Source organism: Bos mutus, chromosome 27 (genome assembly GCF_027580195.1).
Source record: "Bos mutus isolate GX-2022 chromosome 27, NWIPB_WYAK_1.1, whole genome shotgun sequence".
In the NCBI taxonomy this organism is placed as follows: Eukaryota; Metazoa; Chordata; class Mammalia; order Artiodactyla; family Bovidae; genus Bos; species Bos mutus.
In genome coordinates, this window is record NC_091643.1 from 12158208 (window position 1) to 12177294 (window position 19087).

The 19087-nt window shown below is 40.0% G+C and overlaps 1 protein-coding gene across 1 annotated transcript in view; it reads right to left on the reverse strand.

Moving 5' to 3' along the window:
- Positions 1-5373: 5373 nt before the first annotated feature.
- The window catches only part of BAG4 (BAG cochaperone 4), a 30756-nt gene continuing 17042 nt past the window's right edge, over positions 5374-19087 (reverse strand). The window contains exons 3-5 of the mRNA XM_005893860.3: positions 13782-14036; positions 13117-13371; positions 5374-12376 (exon numbers count right to left, since the gene is read on the reverse strand). Coding sequence (XP_005893922.2) covers positions 11891-12376; positions 13117-13371; positions 13782-14036 — 996 coding nt within the window. The 3' untranslated portion in view covers positions 5374-11890. The remainder of the gene's footprint in view (positions 12377-13116; positions 13372-13781; positions 14037-19087) is intronic.

Below are 19087 nucleotides of genomic sequence, written 5' to 3' on the forward strand. Positions count from 1 at the left end.
GCGTTTATTAGGATTTCGAGGCTGCCGAAAAGGTGTATTTAAAAGATGTTGAGGTGAGCTTGGCAGGATTCAGAAGCCGCAAGGGAGGTCGGAGGTGATATTTTTGTCTTAACAAGATGACATGACTGAGGTCAAGAGTTTAAATGAATTTCCTAAGTAGTAGAGCTGCCCAGATCTCCTGAGGATTTAGTTTTCTGCAAGACCTCAATTCCTTTGGGCTTACAATACTTTTCTGTTTCCTAACTAAATTATAGGGCAAGGGTTCAGGGGATGTTTGTCAGTCTAATTTCTTCAAAAGCTGAGAATAGGGAAACTAAAAGTTTTTGTAACATACTCTCTTATTGTTTAAGCCACACACAATTATCCACAAGTTTACTTATACCTTCTCAAATTTATAACACCTGAATAGCTTCAGTTCTCTGCAGAGGATAAAGCAAGCCAGTTACTAGGATGCTGTTAGATGACTAATGTAACTAATAACAGTAGCTGGCTTTTACTGAGCTCTTACCATGTTCTAGGTACAGTTGTAAGCATTTTACAAGTATAATCCCATTTAATTCTCACAGCAACAGGGTTTTGTAGGTTATCTCTATTTGCAGAGGTAGTTAACATGCTACCAGCAAGTGATGGAGCTGTAAACCCATGCTCTGTCTTCTGAGCCTGCACCTAAGTAACTTAACCTAAAATCAGTTAAGTGATAGAATTGGAACTTGAATTCCAAGCTCCTCTTTCTCCAAATCCCTGATGCAGCCTCCATACCAGGTGTTCAGTTTTGGGGGGAGGCTCTCAGTACCCTCTATACTAACTGCTGAGAACCCTGTAGACAGGGTCTATCATGATTTAGTGTACTACATGTTACCACTGAGAAATTTAAACAATTTATTTGAAAATAAGAATCCATTTCATGTAAATATTTTTGTGGGAAAATATTTTCCAAACATTTTTTTTAATCAGAGAAAAGAATATTGCTTTCATTTTTGTAAATTTCTTTAATGTCTGGCTTCATAGAAAGCCATTGGATTTGTGTATTTGCCTCTGCATTCAACCTGTTACTAATACAATTTTAGTTTTGGTTGAAGTACAATATATGAAGAAAATCCAGCCTCACTGAACTGTGTAGATGGAGAAGTCTTTTAATAGCCTTTTGAGATAAATTGTAGGATATTCTAATACTGCACTAAAATTCAACAAATGGTAGCTCCTTAAAAGTTAGCTGCAATGTGGGATCTGAAAACTATTAGTGAATTTTTGTTCTCTGATACATTAAAACCCATTGGTTTATTCTGTACTTTAAATGGATCTTTTACTCATGCATGATTGATGGCATCATGCATTGATTTGGAAAATAGTTCACTGAGCTACGCAGTCTTTCAAATGTTAACATACTTCATTATCTTTTTAATTACCACCAATCTAATTAGAAAAGCATTTTTAAGTATTAGGAAGCTGTCAAGCTCAAACAAGGTAAGTTTTCCAAAATTCCTTTTTCTTTAAAGGTCTAATTTCATCATTAGCAACAAATACTGTCAGTTGTGCTCCTTGAAGCGACAAGCTCACTTGGTTTTCAAAAAGTTCTGCCAAATACCTAAATCTGCATAGCCACAGTTTTTGTGTTATTTGTACTTTCAAATAAAAATGATGTTCCATGAAAAAGAGCAGCTAGTTTTCAAGTCCAGTATGTTAGTTGCATGTGCTTTTTCCTCACAAGACCAGCTGTGGTATTGTGACTTACAGGAAAACCATCTATTCGGTCATTCAGATGTATGAAAGTGAAAAGTCACTCCGCTGTATCTGACTCTTTGTGACCCCATGGACTATACAGTCCATGGAATTCTCCAGGCCAGAATACTGGAGTGGGCAGCCTTTCCCTTCTCCAGGGGATCTTCCCAACCCAAGGATCAAACCCAGGTCTCCCATTGCAGGTGGATTCTTTACCGGCTGAGCCACAAGGGAAGCCCAATACTGGAGTGGGTAGCCTATCCCTTCTCCAGGGGATCTTCCCAACCCAGCAATTGAACCGGGGTCTCCTGCATCACAGGCGGATTCTTTACCAACTGACCTATCAGGGAAGTCCCATTCAGATGAATATGTATATTCAATTCACAAATCCTAGCTCACAGCTCTCCAAACCCTTGGACTTGCCTGAGCTATAAAAGCAGTGGGATAATATTTGAACTCTCATCCTCAGGTCCTAAAATACCTCAGGGAAAGTGACTCTGGGACAGAAAGAGGGGGAGCTGCTTCTCTGGAGAATCAACCATGTGATTAGAGGGTGGTAACTTTCAGTCCCAACGCCCAGCCTCCGGGGGAGGGCAGAGGGGTTAAAGGTTGAATTAGTTGCCAATGGCCAATGACTTAGTCATGCCTTTGCAATGAAGCCTCACTGAAAATCCAGAGGCCAGGGTTCAAAGAGTTTCCAGGTTGGAGAACACCTGTGAAGATCAGGGGGACCCATGTACCTGGAGAGGGCATGGAAGCCCTGCCCCCTTCCACCAGGCCATGCCCTATATCTCATACCCTATGTATAAACTGGAAATCTAGTAAATAGATGGGTTTTCCCGGGATTTGTGAGCTGTCCTGGCAAATTCACTGAAGCTGAGGAGCAAGTCATGGGAACCTCTGATTTGCAGCCAGTTGGTCAGAAGCACAGGTAACGACCTAGATGTGTGACTGGCACCTAGAGTGGAGGACGGTCCTGTGGGGCTGAACCCTTTACGTGTGGAATCTGATTCTGTACCCGGTAGACAGGGTCAAAAGTGACTTGAATTCTTGGACACCCTGCTGGGGGTTCAAGAATTGCTTGTTGGTGTGGGGAGGCCTCCACCTCCACATACACAGTTGAAATTGGGTCTGGAAACCCTTTTTCACCAGTGCAGTTTTAGCCTGCAGAACTGTTTCATGCATCCTAACCATTTTGTCACATAGAATGTCAAAAAGGTGTGAACTCAAGGGTTAAGAGTTAATAAAATTAATAATTTACTCTTCATGAAGTATGGAGAAGGCGATGGCACCCCACTCCACTACTCTTTCGTGGAAAATCCCATGGACGGAGGAGCCTGGTGGGCTGCAGTCCATGGGGTCTCGAAGAGTCGGACGCGACTGAGCAACTTCACTTTCACTTTTCACCTTCATGCGTTGGAGAAGGAAATGGCAACCCACTCCAGTGTTCTTGCCTGGAGAATCCCAGGGACGGGGGAGCCACCAGGCTGCCATCTTTGGGGTCGCATAGTCGGGCACGACTGAAGCAACTTAGCAGCAGCAGCAGCATGAAGTATATTTTTAAGTGAAACTGGCATTTTTTTTTTTTTTACAAATGCATGACAGTGGACAATACAATGACGAATAGCACAATGTGTTTCCACTGCCTTAATTCCTGGAAAGGCACCAGCAATTTTACCCACCACTGATTTTCCATCAACAGTGCAAATGGCAGCAACGCAGCAAAAAAGGCACATCGAGTCCTAGTACTACTGGGAAAACAGTTTGCATCTCGTGACCCTTAAAGGGATCTCTAAGACTTCCAGCCTCCACGGACCACCCTTTGAGAACTATACAACAATTAAGTGTGCCTAATCTGGGGCTTGGAATAACAATACCTACCCTGAAGGAGTTCACAGTCTCAATAGGAGAGACAAGCAGGTAAACAAATACATCTTATCCAGTGCTGTAACAGAGACCAGATACACCAGTAGTTACAAAAGAGGGAGTAATCAAATGTCCAGGCATACCTCTAAAAGTTATCATTCAGTAGGTCTTCAGTGGGATTCAGGAATCTGCATTTTAAACAAGCCCTCTAGGTGATTTGGAAGCATAGGAGAAGGCAATGGCACCCCACTCCAGTACTCTTGCCTGGAAAATCCCATGGACGGAGGAGCCTGGTAGGCTGCAGTCCATGGGGTCGCTAAGAGTTGGACACGACTGAGTGACTTCACTTTCACTTTTCACTTTCATGCATTGGAGAAGGAAATGGCAACCCACTCCAGAGTTCTTGCCTGGAGAATCCCAGGGATGGGGGAGCCTGGTGGGCTGCAGTCCATGGGGTCGCTAAGAGTTGGACACGACTGAAGTGACTTAGCAGCAGCAGCAGCAGATCATAACACAAAGTATAAAATAAATAAATATGGGTCCATTCAGATATAAAGAAATACATAAATGGGAGACAATGAACAAATATACCTTGCAGGGAGAGTCTTAAGAATTAACCAATAAATACTCTGAATGAGTTGGAGGATAACTCCCCACCCCCAAATGTAGAACTGCATACAGGGACTTTCTTCCAAAGAATACAGTTTGGAAGTGGGGGTGGGGGGTGGGAGAGTGGCGCAGAAAGACTGCAGTGGAGAAACCTGACAGGCTCCACCTGAGCCAGGTGATGACAGGTTAGCATCGACAGGATAAGCTGCGTCGACAGTATAGCCATTCAGTGTCTGATGAGAAAGGGCATTCACCTCTGTGGTCTTCCTCCCCAAAACACAAGCCCCAGTGTGATCAGGAGAAAAACATCAGACGAAATAAATCCCACTTGAGGGGCATTCTATGAAACATCTGAACTGCACTCCTCAAAACCATACAGGTTATCAAAAACAAGGAAAGTCATGGGGGTTCTCCGGTGGGCTGGTGGTCAGGACTCTATGCTATCCACCCAAACCCAGATTCAATCCCTGGTCAAGGAACTGAGATTCCACAAGCCTCACAGTGAGGCCAAAACAAAACAAGGAAATTCTGAGAAACTGTCATGGCCAAGAGGCTCCTAAGGAGATATGATGACTCAATGTAATACAGTATCCTAGGTGGGATCCAGGAAAAGGAAAACGGTGTTAGGTAAAAACAAAGGAAATCTGGATAAAGTATAGACTTTAGTCAATAAGAATGTATCAGTACTGATCCGTTAGTTGTGACAAATACACACCACTAATTTAACATGTTGATGGTGTAGTATATGTTGGATCTCTGTATATCATAATCCCTCTATAAATCTAAACTATTCTAAAATAAGAAATTTATTAAAATAAATAGTTAGAAAATGAGCAAAAGACACACAGGGACATTTTTACAGAAGAGCATATACAACTGGCAAATAAGCATGAGAAGAGGTTCAACATTGTTAACCATTAAGGAAATGAAAGTTAAAAGCACAATGAGATATCATTACACACTGATCAGAATGGTCAAAATAAAAAACTGACACCACCAAATGCTGGCAAGCATACAGAGAAACTCCCACACTGCTGGTGGGAATGCAAATGGTACAACCTCACTTTTAGGAAAGTCTGGTAGTCTCCTAAAAAATTAAACATGCACATATCGTATGACCCAGAATGGCACTCCTGGGCATTTATCCCAAAGAAATGAAAACCATGTCCACACAAAAACCTGTGCATGAATGTACATAGCAGCTTTATTCATAATAGCCCTAAACTGAAACCACCCAGATATCCTTCCACAGGTGAAGGTTGAACAAAGGTACATCCATATCACAAACTACTAATTAGCAATAAAAAAGAACTACAGATACAGGAAACAACTTGGATGAATGTCAAGAGAATTTTGCTGAGTGGGCAAAAAACCCAACCTCTAATGATCACATACCATACAATTCTATTTCTGTAACGTTCTCAAAATGACAAAATTCAGAAATGGAGAACAGATTTGTGATTGCCACGGATTTAGTGTGGAGGGAAAGGAGAAGCAGGGGTGGCTGTGAAAGGTCAACAGGAGGAATGGTGGTGGCGACGGGACTGTTCTGCATCTTGTTCCGTATCAATGTCCACATCCTGGTGGTGATGTGGCGGTGAAGTTCTGTGAGATGTTGCCATTGGAAGAAACTGGGTAAGGGGCACAGGAAAGCTCTGCATTGTTTCAGAGTTAGTTCGTCTGTGAACTAACAAATTACCTCAGAACAAAAACTTTAATTAAAAAGATACCATACAGGGCATCCCCTGGCAGTCCAGTGGTTAGGACTCCACTCTTGCATTGCTGAGGGCTGGGCTTCAATCCCTGGTGGGAACTAAGATTCCCACAAGCTGCTCAGCACGGCCAAAAAAGAAAGAAAGAAAGAATACAATACAACTGGCACTCCTATCCATGAGTTCCAAATTCACGGATTCAGCCAACCATGGGTTGACAATATTTGGAAAGAAGAAAAAAAGTTCAGTCAAGTTCCAAAAAGCAAACACTTGAATTTGCTACACATTCAGCAACTATTTACATAGCATTTACATTGTATTTACAACTATTTACATAGCATTTACATTGTATTAAGTATTATAACTAATCTAGAGGTGATTTGAAGTATATGGGAGGATAAACCTAGGTTTTATGCAATTACTACACCATTTTATATAAGAGACTTGAGCATCCATGGTTTTTGTACTGGAACCAATCCCCCACCCATACTGAGGGATGAGACTATATCCCTAGTTAATCTGGATTTCAGAAAAACAATTATTTTTAGTATCATTATGTCCCATGCAATATGAGGAACACACTGATACTAGAAGATGAGTTGTTGTTTATCTGAAATTCAAATGTAACTGAGAGTCCTATATTTTATCTGGCAACGCTACTCTTGGCATTCTACCAGGGTAAGGTGTATATTGTGAAATAAAAGAGTTGGCTAGAGCAAATGTGCTCTGATCTCAGAAACCCCTAAATCCTCCCTTCTCAGTAGCTGGCGTCTCCTCTGCTCACATTTTGTACTGTGTGCTAACCGTCCACCACTTGTGATGAGAAGAGCCACACAGAGAAGTAAAAATTATCCAGATAGTCTTCCCTTCTCAATTTCCATTTAAAACAGATATTCTTTCCAAGAGACAGTATGAAAAAATAATTAAACAGAATAGTCATGAAGCATTTTCTAGAGGCAATTTTGAGTCTCCAGTAGTGAACAACAATGGTGTCCAGTATAAAAACACAACTAAGAACTAACAGACATCTGAAAAAAACTCTAACATGAAAAAGATGGCAATCTAAAAAGAAAGGGAACAACAATTTGTAGGAAATTCATTATTCAAGATGAAACAAATATCAAGAAATTACCATTAATGTTCTTAGAGTTATAAGATGCTACACCCACAAATAAGAGCGGAATCACATAGAGAACAAAAAATTCTAGAAACTAAAAATATGGTAGGTGGAAATGTAAAATTCAGTGGTGAGTTGGAAGATAAAGGGGAGTAAATCTCCCACAAAGACAGCAAAAAGGAAGAAAACTGAAGTGAAAAGTCAAAGAACCAGGCTAAGAAATCCGTAACAGAAACAGCAAGAATTCTAAAAAGAGGTAATAGAAATGAGGGTAGCAGAGGGGGAAGAGAAACAAAAAACCCGAGAAAATATTATAGGACTTAAGGGCAGGTGTCTCCAGAATGAATTATGCCCAGGAAAATGGACAAAAACAGACCCACACCAACGTTATACTGTTAGGAAATACTCAGAACAGAGGGGACAAAAATAGCCTACAAGCTACCAAGAAGAAAAACCAAGTTTTAAACAAAGGATCATGAAAACACCTTTTCAAATATGCAAGATATTTAAAAAATTATTTCCTATACACCTTTTTTTCAGAAAACTACTGGAGAACAGGCTCGACCAAAATGAGGGAAAACACTAAGAAAGAGAAAGACACAGACTGCAGGAAAAAAAGAATCCAACAGAAGAGGCGGAGAGAATCCCCAGGATGAACAGAAGACACCAGAATAAGTATGCACCAGGAACACAGCCGTTCTCCCGTCAGAGGGCCCCAGAGCACAGCTTGTCCAGGAGCCTGAAACTGACCACGTATATCTGAGCATCTTAAGAGAAGATGAGACAAATGATGGAGGGTTTGAGGTCAAATTAGTCATAAGTCATCGACAAACCAAGTAAGACAAAGGATTCATTCCAGGGAAATTCATTCATTCACAATTCCAGGAGTTGTTCAGGCAAAGTAACCAGTTTACTACACGAATAAACTCTGGTCAGCATTACATAGCATAGTAACGAACAACAGAACTACCAGGTAAGTGGATGGAGAAACTGGAGGGAGGAGGGCTGCAATGTGTATATGGCAGAGGCAGAGAGACCAGACCATCATCTTCTACAATAGAAAACAAGTAGAAACAGCCTAAAATTGACAAATGAAGAGGGAGAAATACAACTGTGTTATTAAAAATACTGGGATTTCCCTGGTGGTCCAGTGGTTAGGACCACGCTTTCCACCGCTGGGGGCCACAGAATCATCATTCCCTGGTCAGGTAACTAACATCCCACAAGCTGCACAGTGCAGCCAAATTTTTTTAAAAGGTTAAAAAAAATCAAGAGAATTTTCTTAAAAAAAACTCAGTTGAAAGTGGTTACTTTTGTAGAAGGAAAAATGAGAGTGTGACAGAGAGCTCCTTTTCATAAACTTTAAATTGCTAGCTTCTATAGAATTATTTGAGTCTTTAAACTCATAACTTTTTTAAAAAGAAAAAAAAGGTGAAAAACTCCAGTCATCAGGTATCCGTCCCCCAAAAAACTTTAATGCCAATTTAATCTATATTCTTCAACTTAAAAATCTTCCTACCTCTAACGGTAGGAAGATTTTTAACCAGCTAAAAATCAGTTTTAAAAGCCCTATTTTTCAAAGCATTTGGAAGAATTCCCCACCAAGAATGTAGAGACTAGCCCATGCCACTGATACTTCATCAGGACTTACTTGTGTAAATGTTTATACTGGCGTTTGTATTTGGAACAATAGTGGTTATTATAAAAAAGAGATAGTTGTGTTTAACATGCCAGATCTGGGTAACTTTATTCAAGATTTTCACAAAAATTATCCCCAAAGTAATATTAGACACTTTTTAAAAGTCCAGATTTGAAATATCAAAAACATTTTGAATTCAGTCTGGAGTGAATACTAAGTCAAGAACTGAATCAAATCCACACACAAATAAATGAACACCAATTTTCCTTACGTTCACTATATTTTCTGGAAGAGGCTGCCAATTTAGTTTTCCTTTCCTTGACACTGGCATTTAGAATCATTTTAACATGGTTTACATCTTTAAGTTCTAAGTCTGTACTTATCCTGAATGCTGTTGCCAAGTCGCTTCAGTCGTGTCCGACTCTGTGCGACCCCATGGACTGCAGCCTACCAGGCTTCTCCGTCCCTGGGATTCTCCAGGCATGAACACTGGAGTGGGTTGCCATTTCCTTCTCCACTTATCCTGAATATCTTATTATAATTAAAACTATAAATCCAGAAGCAATAGCCCTCCCTTAAGAAGGAATCCAATTAATAAATATAGAAGGACTTCGAGAAACAAAGTCACACTGGAACCTCACAGTAGTAACTGACACAAGAAAGATCTGCCAATGGATTAAAAAATGAGCGGGCTGAAGTTTAAGCAGAAACGGGACATTTGCATAGCTCACGTTATCTCCAGCAAATATTCAGTCACTACAAAGGAAAACACAGGAAGTTTACAGTAGCGATTCCTAGACACCACCTTAGGTAGTGGCTAAGGTTAGTAACACCAGAAATACATTACCGCGTCAGGGGTCATGGATACACTGTCAGAGATCAGAGGACACTATGATGACATGACAACTAAATTCGAGGCAGGATCCTGGATTGGATCCTGAAACAGAGAAACGGCATTAGTGAAAAGACCAAGACAATCTCTACTTTCCAAAATTCTACTTTAGTTAATAGTATTGTATCAAGGCTAATTTCTTAACTTGACAAATGTTGTACAGTTATGTAAGATGTTAATGTAAAGGGATCATTAGTGAAGAGTATACAGAAACTGCTGTTTTTACAACTCTTCAGGAGGTCTAAAATTATCTAAAAAAATTTTTTAAATAACTGTTAAAAACACACACACATATGTATGTGTATATAAATAAATCAAGACTTCAGGGAAACTGGTATCATGGGCATTCAGTTAAAAAATAGTGTTCTTGCCTGTATCAGTCATTGTCTCACTGGTTTATGAGCTTTAAAGTTCTCCCTCTTCTAACATTTGTTTCAACTTTTAAATTTTCATAAAAAAGCCTTTTTTTAACATTCCTATATTAGGCCAAAAATAAAAATCCTTGAATAAAATTGGCACCATATTATCTCATAAAATCACTCATATCAACCTAAGACCAATCACTATTTTTACTCTAATTGTTCTCATCATATGTTTGTATTTTTTTTTTTTAATAAGGAGAGAAAATGGCTGAAAGATTTGTTTTCTTATTAATAGGCCTGGCAGTCAATAGGGGAAAAAAACACATTATCACTTAGATATCTTATTAAGAAACAGCAGTTTTTCCAATAACATATTATATACTGGAACTCACTTCAGATATAAAAAGTAAGTTATCTACCTAAGTCTCTTCTACACAATAGCTTAGAGCTAGCTACCCAAGCAAAGGGCTTTCCTGGTGGCTCAGGAGTAAAGAATCCTCCTGCCAATGCAGGAGACATGGATTTGATCCCTGGGTCGAGAAGATTCCCTGGAGAAGGAAACGGCAACCACTCCAGTATTTTTGCCTGGAGAATCCCATGGACAGAGGAGCCTGGCAGGCTACAGTGCGTGGGGTTGCAAAGGAGTCGGACATGACTGAGGGACTAAACCACCAGCACCCAAGCAAATCCAGCTAAGACCTTTTCAATATCCCTTTCTTAACCCTGGCTCCAAAGTGGCTGTTATTAGTGGTGGTAAACATCTTTTTTATAAAACAGGCAATATGTCTACACAATTTATTCTAGGGAAACAAAGCTAACCATCACATCTGCCTTTAAAAGAATATAATTTCCCACTCTGGCTGTGGCTGATTCAGTCCCAGAGCATGAATCCTCTTTTACCCTCTGCATATCCTACTGTACACTGAGCAGATAAGCTGAGCTGAAGTCTGCTCATAGCGACCCTGACGGTGAAGCTACTATTTTAGATGGAGAATAGCATTCCCAAATGGTTGTGCTTATTACTTTTGCAGTGAGTGTTTCTACTCAGCATGGCGTTTTTCATTTGTGTTCATTTGTGTTCATGACAAATGTGCCCTGTATGGAAGCAGCTGTAGTAAAAAGATAATGAAGGAGGGGGAAGGAAATTTTAAAGGGAGCTTCATCCAAATACAATGAAGAAAGCAAAAAAGAATATGCCCACATTTTCATTCCTATAGGCATGCCATTTCCAAATTAACCTTCTGATAGTAATAAGAAAAATACAAGTGGTAAAACTCTAACCTGATAATCTATACAAAAAAGGAGACAATCTACCTCAGAAACTCATTACACTGTGCAATATATTCAAGTGGTGAAAGGTTACAAATTTATCCAGAACTGCCATACTATCTGGCTGTCAGTACAGTCTGTTGAGTAATTATATTAAACATATTACTACAAAATATACCAAGAAGTAGAGAATCATACTATATTTGTGACCTGCAAATAACAAAACAAAACAGAGGTCCAAGGGGGCTAAAGTCCAAGCTGTAATTTACACACAAAGTGTACGGTGAAAGCAGTTACGACGTACAAAAATGTGACAAGTTATCCAGATGTTTTAAAAAACAGAGCCTGTCCAAAGAACATCCAGTCTATCCTGTAGGTTTCTGAGGAGCCTGTTACGTAAGGTGAATTCCCCTCCTGCTGATAAGCAGCAGCTTGCCGACGACACCCATATATTTCTCACTGGGCGAGTCTACTTGGCAATAACGATAACCCGAGAGCTCTCTATTACATTCACTGGTCTGAAAACAACTCATAACCCAACTGTTCTTCCAAGTCCTTTACCAGTTTTTCAAGCTTTCTATCAAAGGAAAGTTGGAATGTATTGCTTCTTGTCGTCAACAGGCATTTCAAAAAGAGGGTAATTAACCAAAATCAAGAGTTCTTTGGTCGAGTTAGTAACAGGCTTCCCCTTTGTTCTAAATCCCTTCATAATCCCTTTTTTTCCAATTTTTCCAGTATGGCCTGGATTTTACAAACCGCCTCTTTCCTGGCCTGCCGGACGGAGTCCTGGCCCCCAGTTTCAACTGAATCCAGTTCCAGAAGTTCCTTGGTTAGCATCTCTTCCAGAAGCCAGTAGGCTTTGTCTGTCTTTTTTCCTACGAACTCTTCTACTTCTTGCTCAAGATACTGGACCTTCTCCAGCACATGTATGATTTTTTTAATGCTTGGGGGAGTCCCTTCATCTGAAGATAAACACTCTTCAGCAAGATGATTACCCTGGTCTTGAGTGCTGGGATGTTCGTGGGAGGCGTTACCATACAGATGAGGCTCAGCACTATACTGGACCTGGGGATCCAAAAGCTCCGAACTGTCATCGTTCACTGATCCCGAGGACTCATACTGATGGACATTGCAAGGAAAGTTGTGCTGGCTCATGCCTTGATCTGGTTGGCTGTAGGTGTAGGAGGAGTCCTTGGAGTGGGAGAGCAGAGAGGGGAGAAAAGCTGTTTTAATGGGAATCCATCAGCATCAGATTTGTTAGCCCCCATCTTCCACCTGACCAGGAAGGTACATGAAAAGATTCCCCACCAATAAAACTGGACAGCCCTCTTAAATCATTTGAGGAAAATACAGCTCTGAAAAGATAAAAGGCAGAGAATTCCTGAGTATACAGGCTGGAATCTACCCTGAGGTAGGTCATCATCATGAACACCTCATAATCTATCTTTATCACCTCACAATCTGACCAGTGACTTAATAAATGGGAATTAGATAGTCTTTTTCCCCTTAAGAGAGAAAACCTGAAGACAAATCTTAAAAAGGAACCTGGCCACAAGCAAATGATGTTCAAGTGTACAGTTTAATAAAACCATGCTGTTTCTCATTGGTTTTGTCTTCTGTCTGGAGATGGAGGTAACAAAATCTAACCTCTGATTTTAACTTTCAGATAGTATTACAACTAATAAGAAAATGAGCACTTTCCTGTCTTTTAAAAAAAAGGAAATGAACCTAAAACTGCTCTAAAATATAGTCTATTTTAAAACAGAAAAAAAAGGAGGCGGGGGAACTGGGCCACATAAAGTTGTAGGTGATGGCCACCAGCTTTTTGAAACTAGTCCCCCCATTTAACACAGGCCAATGCAGAGAAATCCCATATCGTGCTCTCTTGATTACCCAAACATTAAAAGAACAAGGTTCAGCAGGTCTCCTACCTTAGGCTGCGGGGGTGGCGGTGAAGGAGGTGACTGAGGAGAGCCACTGCTAGGCCACGATGAAGTGCTCTCGTTCATGTAGAGACTCCCCGGTGGTCCTGAGGGCGCAGCTGAAGGCCAGGGGTACCGGGTTCCCATTCCATAAGCACCTGGAGGCGCCCATGAGTCCTCCTGGGGTCGTACAGGGGGTCCTGGTTGTGGAACACTACGATTACCATCCCCATAAGGGTAATGCGGTACGCTCATTCCAGGGTTCTGGGTTGAGAGGAAGGAAATACGCTGGTCATTGCTAAAAAAAACTTAAAGAAGTAATGAAAATATTCTAGCGTAAACAGATCCTGAGCTGCCTCCTCTCTGCTTAACAGTGTATACTTTAGCTGCTACAGGATTAAACTGGGGTATTTCTAAACAGTTGCATACCTTCTCCAAACCTACAAAAGCTTGGTTCCAAAGATATCAGGGGCAGGTTTGGTGACCATCAAGCTCAGAAGGAATAGAGCCTAAATTTTAACAGCTGAAGCACAGCATAGAACTCCCTGGGAAGTGAACAGAGATTCCTAAAATATTTAAAAATATAAACCTAACCTCTTGAAGTGAACAGAGAAATAAACTTGGTACCATTCATTAACAGTTAAAAACTAAAAAGACAACAGAAGGGCGCTTACCTGTGAAGCAGGATATCCCGGAACCTGCCCCCTAAGAGGGGGTGCTTCAGTCTGGCAGTCCTGCTGGGGGTACATCCAACGGGAGACTGGGGTTGGGCTGTTGCCAGGTGAACGGTAAGTGCTTGGAACCTCTGTGGAGTAATTGGTCTGAGCATACCCAGGTGTGTAATAGGGCCCAGGGTACGAGGCAGTATTTGTCCCCGGGCCAGTGGGGTATGGTGGGCCATATCCCCCATTTGTGTAAGAATTCAAACTCTGGAAAAAGCAAAGTTGGAAGAAAAGAGATGAATGAGTACAAGAGCTGAAATGCCCTCACCCTGAGAACTTTGGGAAGAAAGGAGATGAGTAACTAATGAAAATATCAACTACCTAAGCAACCCTTGAGAGGTGGTCTTATATTATTATTGTATACATATATTAAACTGATTATCACTTTAGAGTCCCTGTTATAACAATGGGAAGGTATATTGTGATGAAAGATGAAGTAATGGCCTTAGAACGGTGCTTTTCAACCATTTTCATAAGAACACCTGACAGTTACACCTAACGGGAGGGAGCTTGTCCCCACACACTGGAAAAGGGGCTCTGGGAAACCTGGGAGAATGGCTAAAGAAAGAAGAAAAGGACCCTGATACAACAGAAAGAAAAAAAGACCACAGAGATAGACTGAGCCCTGCCACAGGCTTTGTGTTTACTCTCTCTACTTTTTCAAGCAGGAAAATGGAAATCATTAACTTATTCTGCAGGGTTATTGTAAAAATTAAATGAGATAACATATATAAAGTGCTCAGTACAGTGTCTGGTACATGGTATGCTCAATAACTGATAATTTTTATAATACCATTGTTGTTAGTATAATTATGGCAAGGCCAGGAAATGAACCTGATCTGATTCCAAGCCTTGTTTTTTGTACTGTCTCACACTGCTTCCCAAATTACAGCGGACGGAGACAAATTCCTCACATACTGCTTCCTGCAGTTTTATATCAGCTATCCAGACTATTATTGATACCTAGAATCCTCAGTTTAGTAATCCAAATAAGACTAAAGCTAAACTTTAAATGATTACCTTCAGGTTTTCCGTTAATTTCTACTCTACCTTGTAAGATGGTAAAAATGAAATCAACTTTTCCTGGACTCATCCTTCTAAAACTAGACAGTCTTTCCCATTTTAGGTAGAAGAAGAAGCTTGTGATAATAAAATAGACTTATTGTGGTGATCATTTGATAATGTACACAAATATCAAATCATTATGTTCTACATCTGAAATGAATACTAAATGTCAACTATACCTCAATTAAAAGAGTAGAATCCCGATACCTTCTACAGTTGTTAATGATTAAAGAAAATGAAATTTAAATCTGATTCCAAGTCTACCACATCAAAAAGAGGGACAGGGACTTCCCTGGCAGTCCTGTGGTTAAGCCTCGCATTCCCATCTCAGGGGGCATGGACTCAATCCCTGGTGGGGGAACTAAGACCCCCCATGCTGCAGGGCACACTCCCCTCACCAAAAAAAATAAAATCCCTTATACAACATACACAGCTGAAGACAATTAAAAAAAAAAGAATGTGACTTTGTACTGTTATTCAACTTCTAGAAGTCCTTCCTAAGAAAATGATTCAACTAGAGAAAAAGTTATAAGCATGGATTTGTTCATCAGAGTATGATTCACCATCACGCAGTATTGAAAGCAACCTACACGTCCTGCACTGATGGAATGATTAGGTCAGTTATAGGCTATTCATTGAAGGAATTTTATTCCGTCTTAAAATTCATTGTAGAATTGACCAGACATCTATTGACATTAAAGAATTATTTTTAGTGTTTATTTCTTTAAGCTTTAATAATGGCATTGTGGTAATGTTTTAAAAACGACCCTGTATATTAAAGATACATACTTAAGTATTTACAAGAGAAATAATGTGATATTCGGAATTTTCTTCAAAGCACATTAAGGACATGGGTGAAACATGAGGGCCATGTATTGATGATACTTGCTGAAGCTGAGTAAGGGGTACATGGGAGATCACTGTGCTATCCCATTACTTTGGATTATGTTTGAAAATTTCCGTTATTAAAAAAAAAAAAAAGAGTTCCTGTTATTTCACCCTGTAACAAGTACATAAGATAACCAAAAAGTAATATTAAAAAGTATATGTAAAATAAGTTTAAAACTGGATAAATATAACAGGGAGAAGGCTGAAAACAAATTTACCAGAATATGAACATATTATGATGACAGAGTGGCTTGTCTCTCTTTTATTTCCCAAGTATTTAGTAATAAAGTTGTATTATTTTTATAGAAAAAAAATTATGCTATTAAAAATGTCACAAAATCCCAAGTATGTCTAGAAACTGGTGGGCTGCACAGACCATAGCTACTTCCATCTAGTCCAATTTTTTTCATAAAGGGAAACTTGTATCTAAAGACAGCAAGCTGGGATTTGAAACCTGTCAGCTGATATGGCAACAGATAAAATCTGAAACTGATCCACTATAAGGAGAATTAAACAAAATCTCTGACAGTCATTGAATTTCTGTAAGACGTCTCATTCTGGATTCCAGAAAAATCAAGAGACTGGAGCTCTTAAAACTCAAAACATATTCCAAGTGCTGCTTTTGTTCTAGAGGTAAATGTAAATATGACTCAGCATTTGAAAGTCAAAATACTGTCACACCATATGGTGTCTCATTGCAAGCTGAAGATTATCCGGGAGGAAATATTTCTTCCAAAAGTTGGTTTTACAATTGATGGACTGCTTATAGATGTAGAATCCAATGGGGAGAAAAGTAGCCAGGTCTCTCACCCAGAAAGTGATACACTGTTAATGGATTCCCTTTCCATTTGGTAATATATGACTATCAACAGCAAACAGACCCAATCCAAGTGGGAAAAATTACTTTTCCATTAGCAACACCACGATTCCTCCTGTTTTGGTTATCTCGAAAAACATGGAAAGCTTCACCACAAAAGGACTCCAAGCCTTCATAATTATCAGCAGTCAACATCACCTTGAGTTTCTCCTGACACTTGCTTTTGGAACTGCCCAGTTTATCATCATCCACTGGTCATTTCCTCAAGCATCATCTCTACTTATAGAACTGGTCCAATTCTTGTCTCACAAGAGCTCCAAACCACGGTACTTAATAAGCTATATTTGACAACCCAGTTCTCCTTTAAATTAAATGAACAGGTTATTACAGGTTCTGACCAAAGTCCTTTTGCATCATGATTTCTCAACTTAGAACATTTAGAATGAAGAAGACTTCAGTTGTCTTTCTCTGAGCATTTCTATTCCCAGGCACTCAGCGTTCTGTGGTGAAATCTTCCAGAAGTCAGGAGAATTATCTTCTTTATTAGAAAATCAATGTGAAACATCTGTCTTTCCTCCTTTAGATATGTGAGGAAAGCAGCTTTAGAAAAACAAGTTGCATTTGTGACCAATGAGAGGGTTTTAAACAAACAACAACAGAAAAAAACTACCACAGGGACTTCCTCGCTGGCCCAGTGGTTAAGACTCTGAGCCTCAGCACAGAGTTTGATCCCCAGTCAGGCAAACGAACCAAAAACCCCCACCACAATCATTACTAGAAAACCTGTGTGTTTACCATACTTTTCCTAAGTACCCTCTGGGTCAATAGATCAGAGCTACAACATGCATGATTACAACAATCAGAGTCAGAAGAACATGTATTAGCCTTGCAATCCTTACAGACCATGACTAAGCATAATCAAATGATCACAGTTCAGAGATGTTTCAGAGTTTTTAAATCTTCTGAAGAGTAGGTTGGCAGCAAAGAAAATAAAGAAGTTCTTGGCTCTCTAATCACTGTGAAAAGTAATCTGGTTGTATTAAATAAAGATGTACATACCCAAACCCACCAATTCCACACAGTAGGGATATGCTTGTCTCGTATGTCGTACAATAGAAAAGGGAAAAACAATGCTGAGTTAAAAAAAGCAAGCTGCAAGAGAATGCTAGGATGAAACCACTTACATCAAGTTTAAAAACTTGATAATATTTTAAAATAAAATGTTTTAAAAATGTTAAATTGTACTATAAAAATGCATATACAAGTAGTAAAAGCATAAAAACACATATGATACATAAATATAACTTCAGCTTCAATCCCTGATTGGGGAACCAAGATCCTGCAAGCCATGGGCCATCATACACAAAAACTTTTTTTAAATGGGCAGAGGATCTGAATAGACATTTTCCCAAAGAAGACATACAAGATGGCCAGCAGGTACATGAAAAGGTGCTCAATATCCCTAATCACCAGGAAAATGCAAATCAAAGCCACAGTGACACGCCACCTCATCCCTTCTAGAATGGCTATGCTCAAAAAGACAATAAGTACTGGGTGAGGATGCTGAGAAAAGGAACTCTTGTGTACTGCTGATGGGAAGGTAAACTGGGACAGCCACTATGGAAAACAGTATGGAGATGCCTCAAAAACTAAAATCAGAACTACCGTATGATCCAGCAATTCCATTTCTGGGAATACATTCAAAGGGAACAAAAACACCAACTTAAAAAGTTATCAGTACCCCCATGTTCACTGCAGCATTATTTAAATAGCCAAGACACAGAAACACCCTAAATGTCCAGCAGTGGATGAATGAATGAAAAAAAGGGAGACAGATATATACACACACAATGGAGTATTATTTAAGCAAAAAACCAAGGAAATCTTGCCACTGGGACAACACGGATGGACCTCGAAGGCGTTAAGTTAAATGTGATGCACAGACAAATACTATGTGATCTCATTTATGTGTAAAATCTAAAAAACAAACGAACAAACAAAAAAAGCCAACTCACAGATACAGACAACAGACTGGTGGTTCCAGAGGTAGAGCAGTGGGTTGGTGGTCAAAGGGTACAAACTTCCAGTTATAAAATAAATAAACCACAGAACGCAACATGTACTCTAGCAACTATAGTTAGATACTGCATTTTACATTTAAAAACTGACTGAGAGAGTTTTTCTCAAAAGTTTTCATCACAGAGGCTTTCCTGGTGGCTCAGTGGTAAAGAATCTGCCTGCCCCTGCAGGGGACATGGGTTCGATCCCTGATCCGGGAAGATCCCACATGCCACAGAGCAACTAAGCCCCTGCACCACAACTACTGAGCCCAGAAACTACAACTACTGAAGCCCTGGCAGCCTAGAGCTGGTTCATTGCAACAGAAACCACTGCAATGAGAAGCCCACGTGCCGCACACAACTAGAGAGCAGACCCTGCTCTCCACAATTAGGGAAAGCCTGCGTAGCAAGGAAGGCCCGGCTGCAGC